Below are 24650 nucleotides of genomic sequence, written 5' to 3' on the forward strand. Positions count from 1 at the left end.
TTTTCACAGACCTGTTGCTCTGCTCACTGAAGACAGGTAACAGCTACACCTGTGCCCACAGTTCCCAGACTGAGCATGTGCAGTAGAATCTGCCAGCTTGTGTGAGTCGGATTTTCTCAGTGCAACAACTTGACGCAGGTTTTTTCCTCGGACTGTAACACTAATTAAGTTTTTTCTCAAATGTCTTCAAAAGAAAATGTGGAGCATAAACTTGAGAAATGTTTTTGTTGTAAGTTTTTACAGGAAAACTATTTTTCAATGGTATCCAGAGAGAAAAGCTGGCTGAGAGGAAGGAGAAAGATAGAGGGGAATAAATACAGAACCTGCCTTTTTTCTTGTTTATACTGAAAATTCAAAAAAGATTGTTATATTAAGATTAATTTATTTACCTCAATTTAAAAAGTGTGTTTGTCCTCAAGCTATAACTAATTGAGTTTGCTTTTCCAAATAATTTGAAAACCAGCTGTTGCATGAACTTTCTTAAATGCTTAATTTATCATTTGAGAGAGAGAGTAGCTAAGAGAGGTAGAGGGAAATGATTACAGCACCTATTTTTTGATTATATTGTGATTTTGAAAACAATCGGTATTCACAGTTGCAGCTGAAGTCAGTGAGGACAGAACTCATTATTTTCATTTTTGGATGAAATGTTTACACATTTCTTTCACTAGACATGTGCACCTTTCTCTCAATTCCATGCATCATTACCCTCTTACAACAATGTAATGTATTGCCAAGGAAGATCTGCTAGGATACACCTAACAGTCTTGTGTCTGGTGTGCCTGTCATACTTAAAATTGTCACACATGGAAACATGGTGCAGCGCCATCTCTGATCTGTGCTCCCTTCAAGAGCAACTACCCACTGGGAGCACAGGATCGATGAAGCTCGAGGAACAGCACCTCATCTTTCGATTCGGCACTTTACAGCCTTCTGGACTCAACATCGAGTTAAACAATTTCAGATCATAACCTCGGCCCCTATCACATATATATTTTTTATCCACACTTTCTGTTTGTGCTTTTTTTTTTCTCCCCCACATGGCAGCTGTCTTTCATTCTGTCAGCGCAATTCACACTCCATCTAGAGCCATCCTTTGTTTCTTAACCTGTCCCATTACCATCTCCTCTTGCCTTGAAGATCTCTTAATGTCTCTTTACTTCTCTTTCCTTCCATCCTATCACAGACCTCCCCTTTTGTTCTTTCATCCCCTCCCCCCTTTCCCAGCCCCTAAACTTGCTTTAAAATCTGTTCCTTTTCCTGCTTTTTTCCAGTTCTGACGAAAGGTCTTCAACCTGAAACGTTAACTCTGTTTCTCTCCTCACGAATGCTGCCTGACCTGCTGAGTTTTTCCATCGTTTTCTGTTGTTATTTCAGATTTCCAGCATCTGCAGTATTTTGCTATTGTTTCGATGAATCTACCCTGATATCAGTAAACAGCAATCGATCATAACCGAATTGATATGTAACCTACCAGTAAACTATTAGCACCTTAAAAGTGTTTTCTTAATGAAACAGAAACCTAGCCTGTTTACTCAACCTGATGCTGGAGATTTACAAGCAGGTGCCAATCTATAAAGTTCCCTCAGCAATAGCAATTACATAGAATGCACAGCACAGAATCAGGGCATTTGGCCCAACTGGTCCACGCTTCACACGAACCTCTCCCACCCCTCTTCATCTAACCCTTTCAGCATAACCTTCTATCCTTTCTCCCTCAAGAGGAAGAACTTTTTTATGCAGCGAGTGGTAATGACCTGGAACTTGCTGCCGACAAGCCTGTTCATCCTTTCCTGATGGGTATAACCTCGCATTTCTGGTATCATCCTTGTAAATCTTTCTTGCACACTCGCCAGTGTCTCTATATCCTTTTTATAATATGGTGACCAGAATTGTACACAATACTCCAAGTGTGCTCTTACCAAGGTTTGATACAAGTTTAGCATAACTTCATATAAGTTTAGTATAACTCAGATAATGAAGCAGTCCATGCCCGAATGCAGCAAGACCTGGATGACATTCAGGCTTGGGCTGATAAGTGGCAAGTAAAATTCGTGCCACACAAGTGCCAGGCAATGACTATCTCCAACAAGCGAGTGTCTAACCACCACCGCTTGACATTCAAATCGTCGAATCCCCCACCATCAATATCCTGGGGGTCACCATTGACTAGAAACTTAACAGCCACATAAATACTGTGGTTACAAGAGCAGGGCAGAGACTGGGTATTCTGCGGCAAATGTCTCACCTCCTGACTCTCCAAAGCCTTTCCACCATCTACAAGGCACGAGTCAGGAGTATGATGGAATACTCTCTCCTTGCCTGGATGAGTGCAACTCCAACAACACTGAAGAAGCTCGACATCATCCAGGACAAAGCAGCCTGCTTGATTGGCACCCCATCCACCACCTTAAACATTGGGCCAGAAATTCCAGAACGGGGCTTGCAGCGCGTGCAAGCCCCGTATTTGCACTTACCCCGCGCTCCTGCCAATCAGCTCCAGGGACGCCTGCACTTCCAGAAACTGAAACAAGAATCCCGGGCAGCGTATGACGTCACGCCGCCCAGGAGTGCAGCCAGCGCGGACCCAGGAGCGTGCAGTGTAAGTGAGACACGCCCCTTGAGGTCTCAGTTTCACTGGACACGCCCCCAATGTTTCTGTCAAGCTGCTTTGCTTTTTTACATGCAAAGCAGCAGTTTAAATAGGTTTTTGGAAGTTTTTTCAAGATTTTGGTAACTTTTATAAAATTTTTAAAATGTTTACATTATTTTGAGTAATCTGAAGTAGTTTTAAAGAGAATTAAAGCAATTTAAAGACTTTTAAAAGCCCTAAAAGAATTTTTTTAATTCCATTTATTTATTTAGCAATGTCATCGTCATACGTGTCTTCACACTGTTCCCTTTGGGGAACTGTATGAAGTGGTGGAAGGATTTATGGCCGTGATTAACGCTCATTCCGTGACCGTAACCATCTTTGAACCAGCCATTAGGGCGGTTAGTCCTATGGCGGGAGGGTTTTACGGGCTCCCACAAGCTATACAAGGAGGGGGGGCCACCCACACCCACGGACGCAAATATCCCACTGGATGTCAACCCAGAATTTAGAGCCGGAGCTCCGACTCCACTTGCCGGGACTGTCTGGAGCGGGGTTCGAAACCCTACCCTGATCTGGCCCAGCGGCGGGGATCCTACCGCTATGACAAACGCCCAATCCGATTAGCAACGTGAAATGGCAGCATAGGGCTCCAGTCACGGGGAGGGAAAAGGCGCAGGAAACGTATGGGTGTCACCTTTTGTGCGGAGTGGGCCTTTTGCGTAGCAGTAAGCATCCCCTCCGCTGGGCCAGAAGGAGTAGGGTTTTGAACCCCACTCCAGACAGTCCCGGCAAGTGGAGTCGGAGCTCCAACTTTAAATTCTGGGTGGACATCCAGCGGGATACTTGCGTCCGTGGGTGTTGGTGGCCCCCCCCCCCTCAGATGGGTTGTGGGAGCCCGTAAAACCCTCCCGCCATAGGACTAACCACCCTAATGGCTGGTTCAAAGATGGTTACGGTCACGGAATGAGCGTTAATCACGGCCATAAATCCTTCCACCACTTCATACAGTTCCCCAAAGGGAACAGTGTGAGGATACGTCCGATGATGACCTCTTGCGCAATGCACCTCCTTGGACCCTCAGTCGCAGATGCGAGGGGGCAAGTCGTGCAAGTGTTAAATTTTTTATTTTATTGACATGTAAAATGTTGGCCCAATAATTCCCTTCCAAATGCTCTAGTACGGTCGGGGTACTTACGCATCTGGCCGGATGAAATGCCGGTTTTCAGCATGCACAGTGCATGTGGGGAAAACCGGCATTTCCTGTCCTCTGAACGAAGGGGTTCAGAGGCAGAACGCGTGCGACTGCACATGCAGCGCGTGCGCAGTATAATTCGCCGCTTTCATTAATGCTTTCAGTGAGGTCCAGTCATTACAACTTACACATGAAAAAAGCATGGGTACAGTTGCTACAGAGGCTGCGGAGGAAGATATTTCTTATCGTGGAGCTTCTGAAAGTATGTATGTCTGTATATATTCCTTTGCGTGTTATGTATATATTCCTTTACTTATGTGTATGAATGTATTATTTAATTATGACTTTCAGAGAAAGTAACTTATTGGAAAATCATAATTAAAAACATACATTCATTAGTAAAGGAATATAAAACATACATGCATATACGTAAAGGAATATATGTGGACATACATACATAACTCATTCTCACATTCCATTCACACAGCCACAATTGCTCCTTCTACCTACCGTTCTGAAAACCCTTTAAAAAAAAAAAAAAATTTTAACTTTAAAACTTACTTAAAATTTCTTAAAATAACTTCCCTCCCTTTCCCAAACAAAAATATTGCATTTCAAAAGCTCCACGATAAAATATATCTTCCTCCGCAGCCAATGAACCACTTTACACTTGCTTTTTTTCAGTGTAAGTTCTGAGGACTTACCCTCACGGATTTCATGAATGAAATCCACGAAGTTCACTGCGCAAGCGCTGCCTGTGCAGTCGCACGCGCTCGAGGTCTGGAAATGCCGGCGTTCCCCGCATGCGCTGTTCCTGCTGAACGCCGGCATTTCCAACGGCCAGAAGCGTGAGTACCCCGAGCGCACTCACGCTTCTGGCCTGGAATTTCTGGCCCATTCCTCCACCACCAGCGCACCGTGGCTGCAATGTACCATCTACAAGATACACTGCAGCAACTCGCCAAGGCTTCTTCGACAGCACCTCCAAAACCCGTGACCTGTACCACCTAGAAGGACAAGGGCAGCAGGCACATGGGAACACCTCCAAGTTCCCCTCCAAGTCACACACCATCCTGACTTGGAAATATATCGCCATTCCTTCATCGTCACTGGGTCAAAATCCTGGAACTCCCTCCCTAACAGCACTGTGGGAGCACCTTCACCACACGGACTGCAACAGTTCAAGGTGGCGGCTCACCACCACCTTCTCGAGGGCAATTAGGGGTGGGCAATAAATGCTGGCCTTGCCAGCGACGCCCACATACCAGGAAAGAATCAAAAAAAAAATCTAGTCTCAAACTAGCAGAACCAATCAAAAAATGAGTGGTGAACCATACAATCATACAGCACAGAAGGAGGCCATTCGACCCATCGTGACTGTGCCAGCTCTTTGAAAGAGCTATCCAATTAACCAATAAGCCATATTGCTGCATCCAATTTTTTGGTCCGTTTTTGTACAGCCAGTTTGCTGTTAAATTCAATCAGGCTCTGACGACATCCGGAACAATCCACACAATTTCTTAGTGTTTCAACAGCGGGTCTCTCCTTGTCTCCCTCTGTTTCTGTTCCTCTTCATCCACTATACCTGCCAAGTGCAGTGGAATTCCCAGGTTCAGTGATATTCAGACGGAGCAGAGGTGGTACAAATAGGGGGGGGGGGGGGCAGTAAGTCACTCTGTGCATTAATTATCACTTCCAGCAGATATTTGAAACTGAAAATGGGGCAGGGACACCCCTCGACCATTTCCTGCCCCTGAACATCCAAATTACGCCAAACATTCGGCAGATGGTGCGCAAAAGACTTCAACTTGGAGGCATATCCCTTCTTAAAGTCAATGAACACCCACAAATCTTTTCACGCGCCCGGTACCAAAGAGTTTGTTCAGAACATCCAAATTTTCTGCAGCCGCACCAACTCTCCCAAAACCTTCCATTCAAATATAGGGAATTATTGCTGAATTATTAAGAATGGTGGGTGGGAGAGTGAAGGGGGAACAGAGGTGAAGAAAGAGGAGTCAGCTATCGTAACCAAGTTCAGCGTTCTGCGAGGTTTAGATCTGTATGAAATCCAGATGTAAGAGGTGGCGGGTGGGGAGGTGCGGGAGAGGGTGTGAATGTTACCAGATAACGCTTCTGGTGCGGGACCTCGCTTGAGAGGAGGGCAACTGGACAATGGGCAAGGAGGTCAACACGTCAGGTTCACCACCCACAACATTTCAGGCATTAAAATTAGGAACCAGAAAATTGGAAGGGCTGAAAATCAGGACCTGCCCTCCTGTTGAGCGAGGCCTGCACAGGGAGCACTAACTTTTGAAAATAATGCTACAAAGATGGCTCATCCATACAGTCCACAGAATGGAGGAAATGACTCAGGTTTGGAAACTGACAGTAATAATCCCATTGCACAGGAGGAGGGACAGGAAGCAGTGTAGGAATGGCAGAGGCACTGGTCTGCTTCGAGTGCCTGGGAAACTGCTACCCTTTGTGTGAAAGCCTGGTCACTGGAACCCTTTGGTTCGCCCACTTCTAGGTTACTCATTGTAACCTGGTACAAATCTGTCAGAACTGCTGGTATCAAACTGATGGCAGCAGCAATCAACAGTAACCGTCGGCTGGGCGGAGCCCACTTGGAATTTATGTTTTAAAACAAAGGCTGGCGGGCCTTTCAATTCCTACTGGTTGAAAAGAGTCGAATATCCCTCCAGTTGTCAATGACAATAGAGTCGAGAGCTGGAGCTGGGTGTGGAGGCTCCATGCAGGGGATCTGCCGGGGCTCCCCACTGCACCGGGCTGCCTCCGGCACTGCTACTAAACTCGGCACAAAAGCCTTGCAGTCCATCTCTCATCCTTACTATAAAGGGTACAGAATAATGCTCTCAGTGTTTTACACTGAAGTGTTTGACTCATTTGTTTCAAGGCAAAATAATTTGGTCGTAACTTTGAGCAGAAGTTGAGCCCTCGCCTGAGCGGCACTTGGTAGTTCTTCACCACTCAACTATTTAGAAAGAACCCAGACAACCCCAAATTAACATTTCCCAATGTTGAATTAAAATAGAACAGGATCCGTAAAAACCACAAGATTTACCCTCAGGTCCCAAAGTTCTAACTGTACCTTCCCTGAATATAGTATAAATACCAACTTACTTTGTCTACTTATATTTAAACGCGTTTTAACCCACCAGTTATAGTGGCAGTCAACACGCAGAATCCAAGCGGTGAAATCAGCCTGAAATCCATAACTCCGGGTTTGGAGAGAACGATCCCTCACTGTAGTAAACGGTCCGCAGGCTGGAGTCTGAGATCGAAACTGTGACTGATGTTCTCTGTTAGAGGGGTTCCGTTACAGGCAGATCGTTATCAAGAACCAGCCACCGCCTTTCCGGGACATTATTTGGAATTGAAAACATTGGGTTGATTTTGCCAATGGGGCGGTTTTGGAGGGGGCCTCATACTTGTCGGGTTTTAGTCCCGCCTCCATCGACTTATGGCAAACCCATGCTGTTTTCCCTTGATTGACCTTGTTGAGCCCGCAGACAATTAAGGGAAAGCTGGTTACTGGTGAATGGTCATTGTTAGCTCTGTGCAGCTGTCAAACACTGACAATCTGTCTTCTAAGTTGAGTCTTTACTCAAGACTCCATTAGAAAGCCTTACTGAGCAGAAGGCTGAGAATGCAGCGGCCATTCTGCTTTCTCTGCCGGTGAGATGAAGGACTCCCGAGATCTGAAGGGATGAAGCCTGGAGGAAGAAGCAAAGGTAAGTAAAGCTTTGAAAACGCTCAACACTCAGCTCACACATTTACCTCTGCACACATGCACCCATCACTCACCTGCACACCAGATATCTCGGCCCCTCCGACCCCCGCAGATCCACAGCTCGCCTCGCTGACCCTGGCGAGGTTCGGAGTCTTCGGGAAGCCCCAACTTTAGGTGTCAAAATAGAGATTATCCAAAAAACTGCCAGTTAACTACCTGTTAACAGTCAGTTAATTGGCACTAATCCCCTTCCCGCCTCAAGAAGGCGGCTCCCAGCGAGTGTCGGGTACCCGCCTCCAGATTCTGCCATTTCCCCGGCAGTCCCGCCGCCATACCCACCTCCCCAGGACTGGCAGAATCACCCCCATTATTTCAGAAGTTGGAACCAAAAGTGCTTTCCTCTCTGTACTTTCCACTAACCAGGCTTTTTGAAAGCTTTGCCGATTTCTCTATATGATACCGATGATTTTGGTGGGCAGTTAGTTCACAGACTCTGGTGGCTGTCGGGGACAGAATAGAGAGTGCCTGTGTACCAGCTTCAAGACCCTGGCAGCAGGATTGCAGGCTTCTGTCTCTCAGGGCTTTCAGGATCTGATAGCTGCCATTAGATCATTGATCCTGCTAATGAGTTGTGGCACAGGCAAAGTGGATTGGTGACAACTGGAAGAGACTTGCCTGATACTGCCATCTCTCAGGAAAGTAGCACACGTGAAGCCTCTGGACTTCTCCCTCGCTCCCTGTCAGTGGAATGCAGGAGGCAACAGTAGGGTATCCGTGAACAAGCTCCAGAGATACCCTCACAGGAGCAAGCTGCCTCCAGTGGAGGCCGCCTCACTCCCATGAGGCTTTGGTAGCAAAAGAGCAGTCAACCACCTCAGGTTGGATCACTTCCTGGCCCTTGAAAGCTTCTCCACTATCCAGGAGACTCATGGCAGGAGTGTGATTGAAGACTATCCACTCACCTGGATGGATGCAGCTGGAACAACACTCAAGAAGCTCGACACCATCTAGGACAGAGCGGCTCACTTGATTAGTGCCCGATTCAATATCCGCCCTTCCACCACCATCACACTGTGGTTGAAGTATATACGATTTACAGGATGCAGTGCAGCAACTCACCAAGATTCCTTTGACAGTACCTCCTTCCCTTGCGACCTCTGCGAATGAGAGTAAATTTAAAAAAGGAAAACAGTGCATTTTTTGTACTAATTTACTTAATCAGGTGATTATTATTGTCATGCGGGGGTAACAAGGTCTGAAGTAGCCTCCTCCAGCCTTGCTTCCCAACTCACATCTTTTACTCCTCTGACTTTGGCTCACCACTCCCAGACTCCACTTACCACTTGTGGCATCCATTTTGACCCTTGCACTCTGGAATTCTCATTCTGAAACCGTCAGCCTTGCTCTGCTGTTCCTCATACTCAAAGTTTCCTCTAAAGTTATCTCTGTAACTACGTGTTTGATTGCCTCCTCTCAATTTTCTTGCTCTCGCAGTGTTCGTTTCTCCCCACTTCCTGTAAAGTGCCTTGGGACGTTGTACTACATTAAAAGCACTTTACAAATACAAGTAAAAGTTGCTGTTCTGATTGGATCTTGTATTATATAGAACATGGTTAGTAGGAAGCAATCATATGTGACATTGAGTGCATGCCAAACACCATCTTGATCTGTGCGCACTCCTGTCTGCTGCCCAACAACCCACTATAGTCACTGTAACTATTAATAGCCTTTCATTTTTGCCCATCACTTCTTTCTGCTCTTTGCTTTCAGCCTTGGAAAAAACTGACAACAGGCAGAAATGTCTTTTGAGTCTTTGACCTTCTATTCTGCCACTTTCCAGTCCCAGCACTGAACTACCTCCCCGCATATCTCCAAAGCCATCACTGAAGCTATGCATAGTTATAATAATGAGCTGACCATGAGAAATTGTTTACAATCAGCAAACTGGCATTATCTGACCTTTTCACTCATTTCTAGCCAGTCCTAACTATACTGCACCCATATTAGAAAATCTATTTCGCCTACCGAGGTGGGTCCGGTGCGGCCGGGGTTGGTGGCGGAGTGCGACCCCGCTGCTGGCTCCAGCCCGCTCCCTAGAGTGATCTTACGATGATTGGGCTTGTTAAGCTTGCCCAGCGCGTTTCCTGGCCAATTGCAGGAAGTGGGTCTGATGACGTCACTTGATGACATGTCATCAGCCGGTTTCCTTAAAGGGACCATGCGCAAATTGATTTTGACAGTTGTGCTGTCAGTGTTCTACAGCATTGAGGTGCTGCAAACACTGACAAACACTGAACAGAGGTGCAGGGCTGCACCCAGGCTCTCCCATGACTCCCTCCATATGCTTATGGAGGGAGTCACAACACGCAGGGATGTCCTCTTTCCTTCACATGGGTAGAAGAGACCTCCCCAGGAGAGCAACAGAGCCTGGTTGCACATTGCACAGGAGATCACAAGCAGGGATGCCGTTAGGCGGACCAGGCTGCAGTGGCGCAAACTTTTCAATGATCTTAGTAGATCACGAAACATTACTGCAAAGCCACACTCAACTCATCACATCCCCATCACTCTGCCTTCCCTACCCTACTCCTGCACATCCTTACTCACACCAACTTACCTTGCACCTCCACCCATAATGGTACCCCCCCGCAATGGTGATGAGTGTAAAAGGAATGGCTTGGGCATTATAGGGATGCTTTATGGTGTGGGGTTGTGCCATGATGTACAGCATCAAATGAAGTAAATCAGGCTATGGTGAGGCCATCCCTGGCGTCCCGGGCAGCAATGTGGCCGGGTGCTGATGCCCTGTCTCCTGTGCAGCATCAGTTGATTGCGGGAAGGTTGGTGTTGTTGTTGGTGCTGCTGGTGTGCCTGGTGCTGCTAGTTTTGGGGCTGATCGTGGTGGAATTCTGAAGACCAAGGTGAGATATTTTCAAGGGCACTGATGCTAATGGAATAGATGGCAGGTGAAGTTGAGATGACAGAACCGAACTCTCAATGGTGAGAGAGGTTGTTCCAATGAGGTGACACTGGATAGAGAATTTGTTCCAAACACTTGGAAGCTGCATAAAGCTCAATCTGTCTTGCAACTGCAGTAAGCAACAGCTTCTAACCTTGGAAAGTGAACAGCTATGAAATGGGAGCTTTTATAGACCATTTGCAGCTGTCAAGCTAAGAAATCATCCCATGCTGACACAACACTGACCTCCTTACCTGATGTGAACCCCGAGCAGCGGGGAAGCCGTTGGCCAACTCTAAAAAATCTAAAGGTGAGCTTAAAATAGTTTTGAAGTGCCTGTTAATAAGCTCTTAATAATCTAAATTGCCTCTCCTGCCGCTTGGTTCCGGGTCTGTTCAGCGAGGACCTGACATCTGGGAGACTAGCATGGAGGTGGGTTGACAGCAGGTTCCCTACCCGCTGTGAAAAAAAAAATTCCCAGCCGACCCGCCACTAAGCTCGCCCGCTGACCCCCCTCCCCAAAAGATTCCCTCTAAAGTGACAGGAGACAGCTGATTTTCCTTTATTGGATGCTGGAGTATTCAATATAGAACAAAAGAGGAAGCATCATGGTCACAGCTGATGCAGATAGATTGCTCCAGTAGTGTACGTGCAATACATTACTATCACACTCCTATTTACAAGCAGTACACATGCTATGACTACACTTGTTGATGACATTCACTGATTTTATGGGTCCTGTAGTTTAATCTATTTGGACCCAGCCCTTAAAAACTGGAGGTGCCAATCCAAGGCTTTAGTTGCAGTAAAAGAAAGAGATTTTGAAAATGCATGCCCAATTCCACAAAGTTCCTGCTAAAAGACAAAAGTGAAAACTTCTCCCTCCGTCCAGTCTGATGATCAGATTTTTCTACAGCACCCTACCAATGATTTTCATTTCTCCCACTGTTGGTTGTTCAATAGCTTTATCACTGTGATGATGGTACAGAAGGGCTCATTTCCTGGAGGTAATCAAAGTTTGCTCTGTGCTGTCAGACTATCCTGGCTGGTAACTGTTTGAGGTGAAAGCTGTTTACTTGTTCAAATATATCACACCAGTAGGCTATGAACAGCACTTGTAATAAACAGTTGTTATATCATTACCTACAATCCTTCTTTATCTGTACAAATATCAGCAAGATTGCAGAAAAACACCTTCATACCTTCACAAGAAGTGGCGCTTCTGTATATTATTAATGAACTGTCACGGTATACACAGTATGTGCTCAGAAAACAGTAGCATCCATTTGTAAAATATACATTATAAAAACAATATTTATGCAATAACAGAAACAGATTATTGTACAGTATAAATAACTTGTATTTATATAGCGCCTTTAACGCAGTAAAATGCCCCAAAATACTTCACAGGGCCGTTATCAAACAAAATTTGACACCATATAAGCAGATATTAAAGATGTGTAGATTTTAAGGAGCGTCTTAAAAGGAGAGAGAGGTAGAGAGGCGGAGAGGTTTAGGGAGGGAATTCCAGAGCTAAGGGCCCAGGGAGCTGAAGGCACGGCCACCAATGGTGGAGTGATGTAAATCAGGATGTGCAAGAGGCCAGAATTGGAGGAGCGCAAATATCTCGGAGGGTTGTAGGACTGGAGGAGGTTACAGAGATAGAGAGGGGGCGAGGCCATGGAGACATTTAAACATGAGGATGAGAATATTACAATAGAGATGTTGTCTCGCATCTAGCCTTCATTTCATCTGCTTGTAAAATATACATTGTAAAAGCAATATTTATGCCATTGAAACAGTAATGACAGAAATAGATTATTGTACAGTATAAACAAGTCTTACGTCTAGCCTTCATTTCAGTTAGTGAGAAAGAAAGTTGTTTTCGCAGAGCTCTGTGGTTATCAGTGCTGAACCCCTCTAGATACCAGAGTTCAGGTGAATATCCAGTGTTTGTGGAAATCAAAATAAACTTTTAAACAGTGATTGAAAAACAGCCCAAAAATACAGAGCAATCTCAGCAATGAGCTGTCCTTAGTTAGTACGTTAATTGCTGCGAGTAGACTTTAACACTGCAATCAGCGGCTTCCCTCAATAACAATCTCAACAACAGGATCCTTGGGATTTCGCCCCAAAATCACCACATGTAATATCATTTTTATTGGTTCAACCTGTTCGTAACTGTCGTTATCCCACCAGGTCATGGATCAAGTTTCTTTAAAGGCAGAGACTCCTGATGTTCATTTCCATTGGGGACCTGTGGATTGTTGTTGGGTTTTGCTTTGTGTACTTTATATTGTCCTCTTTTATGGGCACTGGATTTCTTGCACAAGACAACAATGAGTGCAACTAAGATCAGTGTTAATATGATTCCTAGGATCACCAGAAGTATCCATATTTCATCTATGAAAACATTCAAAAAAAGTTACATAAGTGATTGGCAATCCCAGGGCAATATATTTATTACAAAATTCCTGATTCATTTCCAAAATCCACGTTATTAACTATTGTAATTTTTCATGGAATGTCTAGTGTGCTACATTCAGCTATTCCCTCTGTTTTTCAAGTTGTGTTCTTCACCTCCTTTCATTCTCTCCATACCATGGGCCATTCCTGATTATCATGGAGGACAGGCAGCCTGTTCCCATTTAAACCACTGCAAGGAGCTGCACGTAGGTGATGCAGATCAGCTGCTCCCTGGTGAACATAGACTTTAGCCTCCATCTCCTTCACTGGCATGGGGTGAGCCTCTCAGTGTCTGGGGGAGGGGTGGGGTGTTTATAATTGAGGTGGAGGCAATTTGTCAGAACATAGACTGATGGGGGTGGGGTTGGTCTGTAGCCCTGTTATTGGCATCCTTTCTCTTTTTGTAATTGGCAGATGTGTTTTACCGGGCTTTTCTGTTTCAATCTCAGGCCTGATCAGCAGGTGTTCCATCTTTTTAATCTCTCCCATTTTCTCTCTTTACCTACTCACACACTCCTTGTCCCTCTATTACATTTAATTCATTTAATGCATCTTCCCATTCTCTGATATAAAGGTCATCTAACAATTTCCTATTTTTCTCTAAAGCAGGTTCCAGGCCATTTCACTGATATTTCCTCTCTGTTTGTTTGTCCCTCCAATTTGCTTCTAATTCTATTAAAGTTCTTGTTCATCTTTCATTTTTCAGCCCAAAGCATGCACCATCCATTCTCTCCACAGATTCTGACTGACCTGCTGTGTTTGCAGCATCTCCTGTTGTTGTTCTTCACTGAGGTTGCCCCCCTCACTATTAGAATTGATGCCCAGCCGTGTGATGCAGCTCACTGAGCTGCCAACACCCTGCACCATGGACTGGCAGCATGTGGATTCACAGCTGCAACTCCCCTCCTGCCGAGTTATTGCCCAGTCAGTCTGGGCAAACACAGAGCAGGAGTAAGGGGCTTCCACACAAAGAGAGACAAGTGGAAGGGAGTGTCACTCTGGGCCACTCGTAATAATGTCCCAGAGGCCAGTTACAAAGCAGCATTGTTAGAGGCAGGCAGTAGTTTGCCCATTTGTCCCTTCGCCAGCAAGTGTGGAGTGGAACAGGAGTCTTAAAGATAGGGGAAGAGAAGAAAACTCGGGTAAAATAAATAAATAACAGAATTAAGTAAACCGACAAAGCAATCAGGATTTATTGGGGGTAACAGAAATGCTGCTTCAGTCCTCAAAGGATTAATTATTTTTCCTTTTATATGAATTGTGACCAAGTTTACAAACTGACCTGTGACCCTGAGATCCACTTCCTTCTCATCAGTTCCATATTTATTGGTAGCTCGACATTTATAAATTCCTTGATGTTCTGATGTCACGTGGGGAATACGGAGGACTCCAGGAGGGCCAATCTCAACGTTGCTGCCGTTACTGGGGTCTTCCCACTCTAATGTAGCCGGGGGTTTTGCACTGGAGCCACAGGTCATTGTAACCGCATCACCTTTACTGACATTTACTGGAAACACTGACACGGGTTTGTTATTTACTGATATGGTTATGGTTGTGTTTCGTGGTTTATCTGGAAAAGAGAAAATAACCAATGTAAATAGGCAGGCATGCCCACGGGATCACTGACACAGCACCACATCAGTGCTTTGATTAGCTGGATGCCCGAACTTAGCCACGTATTGTCTTCTCATCCATCTTCCAACAGCCCGTCCAGAACAGCTGTCCTCCCTACAGTTGGATTGAAGTTCAGAGAGTGCAACTGCTTGGAATTTACTCCCAGTCATCTCTTATTTTATGTAGCCCGAGTGAAATGCAGTGTCTTTGTGTCAATATAAATTCAACATAAGCAATCAGATCCAGTGACTGGCTGTTAAGAACAGACACACTATTCACAGCCCTCAGAATAAAGGAACTTGTTCAAAGACTTCCTATAAAATCTGTTACTCACACAAAATGACTGCACTCAGAGAGGCGTTCCTGGACCCATACTCATTGATGGCCGTGCACATGTACTGACCACCATGTCTCAGCTGGACTGATGGGATGTGGAGTATCTCTCTGCTGAGTATCTTTCCATCTTTGCTCCAGGACACCTGGGGAGCTGGGTTCCCTTTTGCATGACATGTTAAAGTCTGTGATTTCCCTTCAATCCAGTCTTCATGTGCTTTAGATACCTGTGCTTCTATTGGAGCATCTGTAAAGTTTATTCGAATAAAAAATTAAAACATGAAATTGAATAACACAACGCTCAAGTATTCTTCAGATCTCTCTTTCTGGTGCTCTCCAGATGTCAGAGCTCAGAATAAAATATGCTTCTATTTTAAAACCCAGTGTCACCATCAAGCACTCCCAGGTCAAATACAGCACAGGATAAATACAGAGTAAATCTCCCTGTACTCTGTTGGCTAATAAAGCAAAGTTCTGGGTGGTGCTTTTGACAAATCTCTATGTGATTTCTTATTCACTCTATCGGCTTTCTGAATAGCTGATGCAGCACCACTCTGAGAATGGAGAAGGATGATGTAGGCCCATGCCATAGTCAGGAAAATGAGGCAAAGCACTCACATTTTATGGTGAGTTGTGCTGCTCATTTCCTGTCTGGTTAGTGAGGCCTAAAACCGTAAATGCAAGTCATCTAAGGATCAGCTGATAACTGTCCTACTTGGGGGGAAGTTAGTGTGTTTGAAGTTATTCTGAGAGACAATGGGCTGGATTTTGCCAGCCTTGGGGAGGTGGGTTTGGAAGCGGGACCGCCAGGAAAATGGCAGAATTTGGGGGCGGGTAGCCGACCCGCGCCGGGTCCCGCCTCCTCGAGAAGAAAGGTTGAGCAGGTTGGGCCTATACTCATTGGAGTTTAGAAGACTGAGAGGGGATCTTATTGAAACATATAAGATTCTGAAGGGGCTTGACAGGGTAGATGCAGGGAGGATGTTTCCCCTCGTGGGGGGATCTAGAACTAGGGGGCATAATTTCAGATTAAGGGGAACCCCTTTTAAATCGGAAATGAGGAGGAATTTCTTCTCTCAGAGGGTCGTGAATCTTTGGAATTCTCTTCCCCAGAGAGCTGTGGAGGCTGGGTCATTGAATATATTTAAGGTGGAGATAGACAGATTTTTGATCGCTAAGGGAGTCAAGGGTTATGGGGAGCGAGCAGGGAAGTGGAGTTGAGACCAAGATCAGATCAGCCATGATCTTATTGAATGGCGGAGCAGGCTCGAGGGGCCGAATGACCTATTCCTGCTCCTACGTCCTATGTTCTTATGTTTCCATGTGTGTAACACACCTGATTGACTTGAAAAAAAAAAGTGTGAAAAGTAACTGAAAATGGGTGCAATCTAACAGTGTCTGGTTGCTGTTGAGTTTGTGGGCTGTGCTCAAAGGCAGTAATATATTTTGGAAACTGCAACTTCTGAGAACTTTTGTCTTTTCACACTGAATTCACCACCTACATTGTATTCTGTTAGATGATGACAGACAGTGAATTTACTGTTAATTTTCAGTTAGGCCTATTTTAAAATGTTTAAACAATGCAATATTTAAGCTTCAGCTTGCAATTTGCATGAATTCAGTTCAGTATTTGGAACAAATCTAACTTGGTCGGTTCATTTTAACTCGAGTTGTGCTCAGCTGGGGATCAGATTCTATATTTATGCCAATTGTTTCAGTAATCCACTATAGGAAAACATCTTGCCTCAAAACACATCTTCACCTTACCCGGTCTGGCCTATATGTGACTCCAGACCCACAGCAATGTGGTTGACTCTTAACTGCCCTCTGAAATGGCCTAGCAAGACACTCAGTTGTAAAAGACCGCTACGATAAACAATAAGAAAAAAAACGGTCGGAGCACCTTGCATTGACCTCGGCACCGGCTACGGACACAGCAACGGCACACCCAGTCCAGTCAACCCCGCAAAATCCTCCTCACCAACATCTGGGGGCTTATGTCAAAATTGGGAGAGCTGTCCCACAGACTAGTCAAGCAACAGCTTGACATAGTCATACTCACAGAATCATACCTTTCAGCCAATGTCCCGAACTCCTCCATCACCATCCCTGGGTATGTCCTGTCCCACCGGCAGGACAGACCCACCAGGGGTGGTGGCACAGTGGTATACACTCGGGAAGGAGTGGCCCTGGGAGTCATCAACATTGACTCTGGACCCCATGAAGTCTCATGGCTTCAGGTCAAGCATGGGCAAGGAAACCTCCTGCTGATTACCACCTACCACCTTTCCTCAGTTGATGAATCAGTACTCCGCCATGTTGAACACTTGGAAGAAGTACTGAGAGTAGCAAAGGCACAGAATGTATTCTGGGTGGGGGACTTCAATGTCCATCACCAAGAGTGGCTCGGTAGCACCATTACTGACCGAGCTGGCTGAGTCCTGAAGGACATAGCTGCCAGTCTGGGCCTGCGACAGGTGGTGAGAGAACCAACACGAGGGAAAATCCTGCTTGACCTCGTCCTCACCAATCTGCCTTTCGCAGATGCATCTGTCCATGACAGTATTGCTAGCAGTGACCACCGCACAGTCATTGTGGAGACGAAGTCCCATCTTCACACTGAGGACACCCTCCATCGTGTTGTGTGGCACTAACACTGTGCTAAATGGGATAGATTTAGAACAGATCTAGCAGCTCAAAACTGGGTATCCATGAGGCGCTGTGGGCCATCAGCAGCAGCAGAATTGTATTCCACCACAATCTGTAACCTCATGGCCCGGCATATCCCTCACTCTACCATTACCACCAAGCCAGGGGACCAACCCTGGTTCAATGACGAGTGTAGAAGAGCATGCCAGAAGCAGCATCAGGCATACCTAAAAATGAGGTGCCAACCTGGAGAAGCTGCAACACAGGACTACATGCATGCTAAAAAGCAGAAGCAGCATGCTATAGACAGGGCTAAGCGATCCCACAATCAACAGATCAGATCAAAGCTCTGCAGTCCTGCCACATCCAGCTGTGAATGGTGGTGGACCATTAAACAACTAACGGGAGGAGGAGGCTCCATGAATAACCTCATCCTCAATGATGGTGGAGCCCAGCACATGAGTGCAAAAGACAAGGTTGAAGCGTTTGCAACCATCTTCAGCCAAAATTGCAGTGTGGATGATCCATATCGGGCTCCTCCTGAGGTCCCCACCATCACAGAAGCCAGTCTTCAGCCAATTCGATTCACTCCACGTGATATCAAGAAACGGCTGAGCACACTGGATACAGCAAAGGCTATGGGCCCTGACAACATCCCGGCTATCATGCTGAAGACTTGTGCTCCAGAACTAGCCGCGCATCTAGCCAAGCTGTTCCAGTACAGCTACAACACTGGCATCTATCCGACAATGTGGAAAACTACCCAGGTATGTCCTGTCCACAAAACGCAGGACAAATCCAATCCGGCCAATTACCATCCCATCAGTCTACTCTCAATCATCAGCAAAGTGATGGAAAGTGTCATCGATAGTGCTATCAAGCGGCACTTACTCACCAATAACCTGCTTACTGATGCCCAGTTTGGGTTCCGCCAAGACCACTCTGCTCCCGACCTCATTACAGCCTTGGTCCAAACATGGACAAAGGAGCTGAATTCCAGAGATGAGCTGAGAGTGACTGCCCTTGACATCAAGGCAGCATTTGACCGAGTGTGGCATCAAGGAGCCCTAGTAAAACTGAAGTCAATGGGAATCAGAGGTGGAAAATGCTCCACTGGTTAGAGTCATAGCTAGCACAAAGGAAGATGGTTGTGGTGATTGAAGGTCAATCAGCACAGCCCCAGGACATCACTGCAGGAGTTCCTCAGGGCAGTGTCCTAGGCCCAACCATCTTCAGCTGCTTCATCAATGACCTTCCCTGCAACATAAGGTCAGAAATGGGGATGTTCGCTGATGACTGCACAGTGTTCAGTGCCATTCACAACTCCTCAGATAATGAAGCAGTCCATGCCCGCATGCAACAAGACCGGGACGACGTTCAGGCTTGGGCTGATAAGTGGCAGGTAACATTCACGCCACAGAAGTGCCAGGCAATGACTGTCTCCAACAAGCGAGAGTCGAACCACTGCCACTTGACATTCAATGGCACTACCATCGCCGAATCCCCCACCATCAACATCCTGGGGGTCACCATTGACCAGAAACTTAACTGGACCAGCCACATAAATACTGTGGCAACAAGAGCAGGTCAGAGGCTGGTATTCTGAGTCACCTCCTGACTCCCCAAAGCCTTTCTACCATCTACAAGGCACAAGTAAGGAGTGTGTAGGAATACTCTCCACTTGCCTGGATGAGTGCAGCTTCAACAACACTCAAAAAGCTCAACACCATACAAGACAAAGCAGCTCGCTTGATTGGCACCTCATCCACCACCTTAAACATTCACTCCCTCCACCACCGGCGTACCGTGGCTGCAGTGTGTACCATCTACAAGATGCACTGCAGCAACTCGTCAAGGCTCCTTCGGCAGCACTTCCCAAACCCGCGACCTCTTCCATCTAGAAGGACAAGGGCAGCAGGTGAATGGGAACACCACCACCTCCAAGTTCCCCTCCAAGTCATACACCATCCTGACTTAGAAATATATCAGCCATTCCTTCATCGTCACTGGGTCAAAATCCTGGAACTCCCTCCCTAACAGCACTGTGGGAGTACCTTCACCACACGGACTGCGGCGGTTCAAGAAGGCGGCTCACCTCCACCTTCTCAAGGGCAACTAGGGGTGGACAATAAATGCTGGGCCTTGCCAGCAATGCCCACATCGCATAAAAACAAATTTTAAAATGGACCTATTGAACTATTGTTGAATGCTTACAGTGCAATATTAGTAATTAATTTGTTAATGCAACGTGCATGACATTTCTATGCTCTTTTAACGAAGGCGTTAAATTGTTTAAATAAACCTGATGCCGTTGTTTTCTAAATAAACAAGGCGTTGTTTTCTAAATAAACAATCCAATGAACACTACAAACAACAGCATCAGCCGTGGCTCAGTTGATAGCACCCTTGTCTCTGAGTCAGAAGGTTGTGGGTTGAAGTCCCACTCCAGAGACTTGAGCACAAAAATCTAGGCTGACACTCCAGTGCAGAGCTGAGGGGTTCTTTACTCGGTATGTTTCCCCCAAACAGCACACTGCACTCCAGGCTGAACTCAGGGACGCTCATTCCCAGAAACCACTCGCTGCTCCCTGCCCCCAGGCTGTGAGTTCCATCTTGCAGCATGAGCTTAAGTCCCCAGTGCTTCTCCAGTTCTCTGCTGCACTCCCATCGACACAGCCTTAACCCACTTTATCCATCTGTATTTACACCCTTTTGCCAGTGTATCTTAGATCTATTCAAAGGTCAAATAACACAAGAAGAGAAACACATCATCATCAGTGGGCTAGAGGGACCACTAGTTTTGAGACTTTGGGCAGGATTTTCATTGGGCTGTGGAGACGGGATTGGAGGCGTGTGGGGGGTTAAAATCTCGAAATTGGGGGTCCCGAACCCATCCCGCCTCCATGCCAGTTTCAAAGGAAGTGAATACCCGACTTGTGCTGGGACCCGCCTCCCCGAGGCGGGAAGGGGATTAGTGCCAATTAACAGGTAGTTAACAGGCAGTTTTTAGCCTAATCCCTATTTTTATCCCTGAAGTGTGGGATTCCTGACGGCTCCAAACCATGCCAAGTTAGCGAGGCGGACCGTCGGGCTGAATGGCTTGGAGAGTTCGAGATGTCCGGTGTTCAGGCGAGTGATGGGTGCATGAGTGCAGAGATAAGTGTGTTTGGTGTGTGTAAAGTGTTTAAAGAAGTTCTACTTACATTTACTTACCTTTACAGCCTTCCTTCCTTCAGGTCTCGGGAGTCCCTCATTTCAACGGCACAGAAAGCAGAATGGCCGCGAGCTGTCAAAAGTTGCAGCATTCAGCTTTCTGTTCTGGAGAGATCTCTAAATCAGCCTGAGAGGAAGGAATTAACTTGGAGTACAGATTGTCAGTGTTTGACAGCTTCAAACAGCTGTCAAATGCTGATATTTCATCTGTCAAAAGTTCTTGACAGATGAAATGTCAATCTGTGACGTCACCTGTTGCCGGGTGGCCCTTAATTGGCCTGCTGAGCCCGCTGGGCGGGCTCAACAAGGTCAATCAAGTGGAAATCGCGTGGGTTGGCCACAACTCGATGGAGGCGGGACTACAACCCCGAAAGTTATAGTCCCGCCTCCTACACGCCTCCAGTATCAAAATCCAGCCCTTTGTCTGCTTCTATATTTTTCTATTTTACCATCACAATATTGTATCAGACAAAATAAGATCATTTCTTCCCAGAGTATTTCTCCACGAGTGTTGGACAAATACATCACTCTTTCTGAAGTAACCATGAGCTCGACGTTAGCTGCTCATTCTTCACCATTGCTGCTCTATGTACCAGCATCTCCGTTGAAAATGATTTTCTAGAATTCCCCTTCTCCCATTAAATATCTCTCACATTACAGCAGCCCAGCGTGACCCAGCTTCCAATTTTCCCTCTCTTGTCCACGTGGAAGTGTCTGGCCTACACTTAGCATCTCTCCCAACGGTCTGGTCAGGACATGGACCTTGCTGTGTGGGGGACTGAGGGCACACACTCATATGATTCTAGGTCACAGTGCACTGAGGCACTAATGGACAGTGTCCCCACAATGCCCCGTCTTGTAGCCTCTGCATCTGATCATCCTCGGTGATGGAAAGAGCCACTGGAAAGCAGGCTAAGTGTGAGGAGACCAATTCAGTTTGTTTAGGAGTAAGAGGAGAGTTGGTAGAAGAGAGTTGATTGTTCATTGGTTTCTATTTGAAATATAAAACCTCAGTAACCTTTTGTAACCAAAGTGCTGCTACTTACACAGGATACGGAGGGTGGCATTCTGCTGTTTAACAACAGGGTTTGTCTTTGACTGAACTTGAAGTTTCAGTTCAGCCTCGCAGATGTACTGCTGTCCATCCAGCTTTGATTGTGCTTCCACAGGATGGTAGATAGTGAGCCCAGTACTGCTTGATTTATTCACTAATATGTCGTTTCTGTTCTTCAGTCTCAGTAGAAGTTCCCCTGAGACAGTAAACACACTGCAGGTAATATTAACCAGGTTTCCTTCAAGGGTGCTCGGTACTTGCATTTCAGGGGCAGAGAAAACTGAGGAAATAATAGAAAAAAGTTGTTAGAAACATTCCCAAAATGTGTCCTGCAGCCCTTCCACAGTGTGACTGCAATAACGAGGTAAAGGAAAGTATGCTCAGTGCTTATTGCTCACCATTCACCTCACCGATTGTATCAGGTGGCTGTACAAAGCCCCATGACATTTTTCAAAGTTCTCCCAGTAATCCCGGTATCCGAGTCAGCATTCATCTCTGACCCAAAGCCAACAAAACAAATGAATGGTCATTCAGCTCATTTCTGTTTGTGGAACCTTGCTGTGTGCATTTATTTACATTGTTCTCAGCATTTAGGCAACACTGGCAAAGCCACATTTACTCCTAGTTGGCCTGGTTGGTTTGCTGGGTCACTGCAGAGAATGTTTGCCTACAAAACAATGGTAAGTGCACTTCAGGAATAATTCTTTGGCCATGAAGCACCTTGGGATCTCTTGAGAGTGAGGAAGGTGCTTCATGAATGCAAATTCCTTCTTTCTTTATGTCTGATTAATGGGCCATATTTTCTGATCGCAGGCCTCCTGCGTGCAGAGACCTCTGATGTGGAAAAATGTGCGCCCTTACCGGAGGGTTCCCGGGGCACCTACACTTCCAATCCTGGGCCTCTCCAAACATCCAAGTGTTAAGGGCCTATGTATCCCAGAGGCCCAGGTGGTTCGCAAGCGTCCCTTGGATCACGTGGGCCATGGGGAGCCAATCGGAGAAGGGAATCTCCCTTCAACAACTTGACAGATAGACCCGTCAAATATATGAATGGCGATCAATGAAAAAACATAAAACTTTAAATAACTTTTTTTTAAAAACATCACCTTTTTCAAATTAGTTGAAATTACAATAAATTAAATATTTTAAACAAAAATTAAATTTTCTGAAAAAATAATTAAAGTTTTTTACGGGGCTAAAAATAAACTTACCTTTTTTTAAAAAGTATTTTTAAATGATAAAATGACTGAAATTAAAAAAAAAAAAATTTTCAACTCTTATCCTGGTAAAAGCTGGCCTTACGCCTGCTTTTACCAGGTGTAAGAATTCTAAGGGTTTTCTGCGGGCGGAGTGTCTCCAGAAAGCGGAACTATCTGCCCGCAGAGGCCCTTCTCCAGGGCGGGCATCCGATCTGTTAAGTGCTTTCTTGACAGATCGGAAATGCCGGTTTTCAACTCATGCCTGAAACCGGCATTTCTGATGTCCCTATGGGTGGTTACACAGCGCGTACCCACCCGTAGGGATCGGAATATCCGGGCCGATATGTTTTCTGTCCAATTTTTGATTCTACATTTCTTTTTTTTAATCTCAGAACACGTACTGTCCAATTTATTTACTGGCAACTGCTTCTCAGCAAAATTCGTTCTGGAGACATGATCTGTATGTGTGCCACAAGCTGCTTTATTAGTTTGATCCACGTTACGTGCCTCTGCGATACAAACACATTCAGCGATTGCACGATTCCACTGCCTAAGGGTAGGTAGGGAACTTTAATCACTTTCATTCAATGAACATCTGATATGTGATTTTGTTAGTGGAATGGGAATAAGAAATCGGAGACAATATTCAATCCTCACCAAATGTACTCAATCCTCATCACTGAACACAACTCTTCTCTCTCATTACATCAATATCAAAATGAGACATATTATTGTGTTTACAGTCCAAAGTATACAGTCGCTTGTTTCAACGCACCCTTATGATCAGGAATATCCAGAGTCACTAACACTCCCTTATGATCAGGGAATATCCAAAGTCACTAACACTCCCTTATGATCAGGAATATCCACAGTCACTGACACTCCCTTATGATCAGGGAATGTCCAGAGTCACTAACACTCCCTTATGATCAGGAATATCCAGAGTCACTAACACTCCCTTATGATCAGGAATATCCAGAGTCACTAACACTCCCTTATGATCAGGAATATCCAGAGTCACTAACACTCCCTTATGATCAGGAATATCCAGAGTCACTAACACTCCCTTATGATCAGGAATATCCAGAGTCACGAACACTCCATTATGATCAGAAATAGCCAGAGTCACTAACACTCCCTTATGATCAGGGAATATCCAGAGTCACTGACACTCCCTTATGATCAGAAATAGCCAGAGTCACCAACACTTCCTTATGATCAGGAATATCCAGAGTCACTAACACTCCCTTATGATCAGGGAATATCCAGTCACTAACACTCCCTTATGATCAGGGAATATCCAGAGTCACTAACACTCCCTTATGATCCTGGAATATCCAGAGTCACTAACACTCCCTTATGATCAGTGAATATCCAGAGTCACTAACATTCCCTTATGATCAGGAATATCCAGAGTCACTGACACTCCCTTATGATCGGGAATATCCAGAGTCACTGACACTCCCTTATGATCTGGAATATCCAGAGTCACTGACACTCCCTTATGATCTGGAATATCCAGAGTCACTAACACTTCCTAATGATCGGGAATATCCAGAGTCACTAACACTCCCTTATGATCAGGAATATCCAGAGTCACTAACACTCCCTTATGATCAGG

At 45.6% G+C, this 24650-nt stretch overlaps 2 protein-coding genes across 5 annotated transcripts in view; both read right to left on the reverse strand.

Annotated features, from left to right (window-relative positions):
* The window catches only part of LOC147097784 (vascular cell adhesion protein 1-like), an 80447-nt gene extending 72740 nt beyond the window's left edge, over nt 1–7707 (reverse strand). The window contains 1 exon segment of the mRNA XM_085971900.1: nt 6968–7707. Within this exon segment, the coding sequence (XP_085828026.1) occupies nt 6968–7025 (58 nt within the window). The 5' untranslated portion in view covers nt 7026–7707.
* A 3894-nt stretch (nt 7708–11601) lies between these two features.
* LOC147097785 (intercellular adhesion molecule 5-like) overlaps nt 11602–24650 on the reverse strand; it is a 43460-nt gene continuing 30411 nt past the window's right edge. For 3 of the 4 annotated variants that reach the window (XM_085971893.1, XM_085971895.1, XM_085971892.1), the window contains 4 exons: nt 21823–22110; nt 14916–15161; nt 14250–14537; nt 11602–12904 (listed from right to left, as the gene is read on the reverse strand). In XM_085971893.1, the coding sequence (XP_085828019.1) occupies nt 12702–12904; nt 14250–14537; nt 14916–15161; nt 21823–22110 (1025 nt within the window). In that variant the 3' untranslated portion in view covers nt 11602–12701. The remainder of the gene's footprint in view (nt 12905–14249; nt 14538–14915; nt 15162–21822; nt 22111–24650) is intronic. The other variant, XM_085971894.1, reaches the window with a different exon arrangement.

This window comes from Somniosus microcephalus, chromosome 31, assembly GCF_052327205.1.
Source record: "Somniosus microcephalus isolate GS21.2 chromosome 31, FLI_Smic_1.0, whole genome shotgun sequence".
NCBI classification, from domain to species: Eukaryota; Metazoa; Chordata; class Chondrichthyes; order Squaliformes; family Somniosidae; genus Somniosus; species Somniosus microcephalus.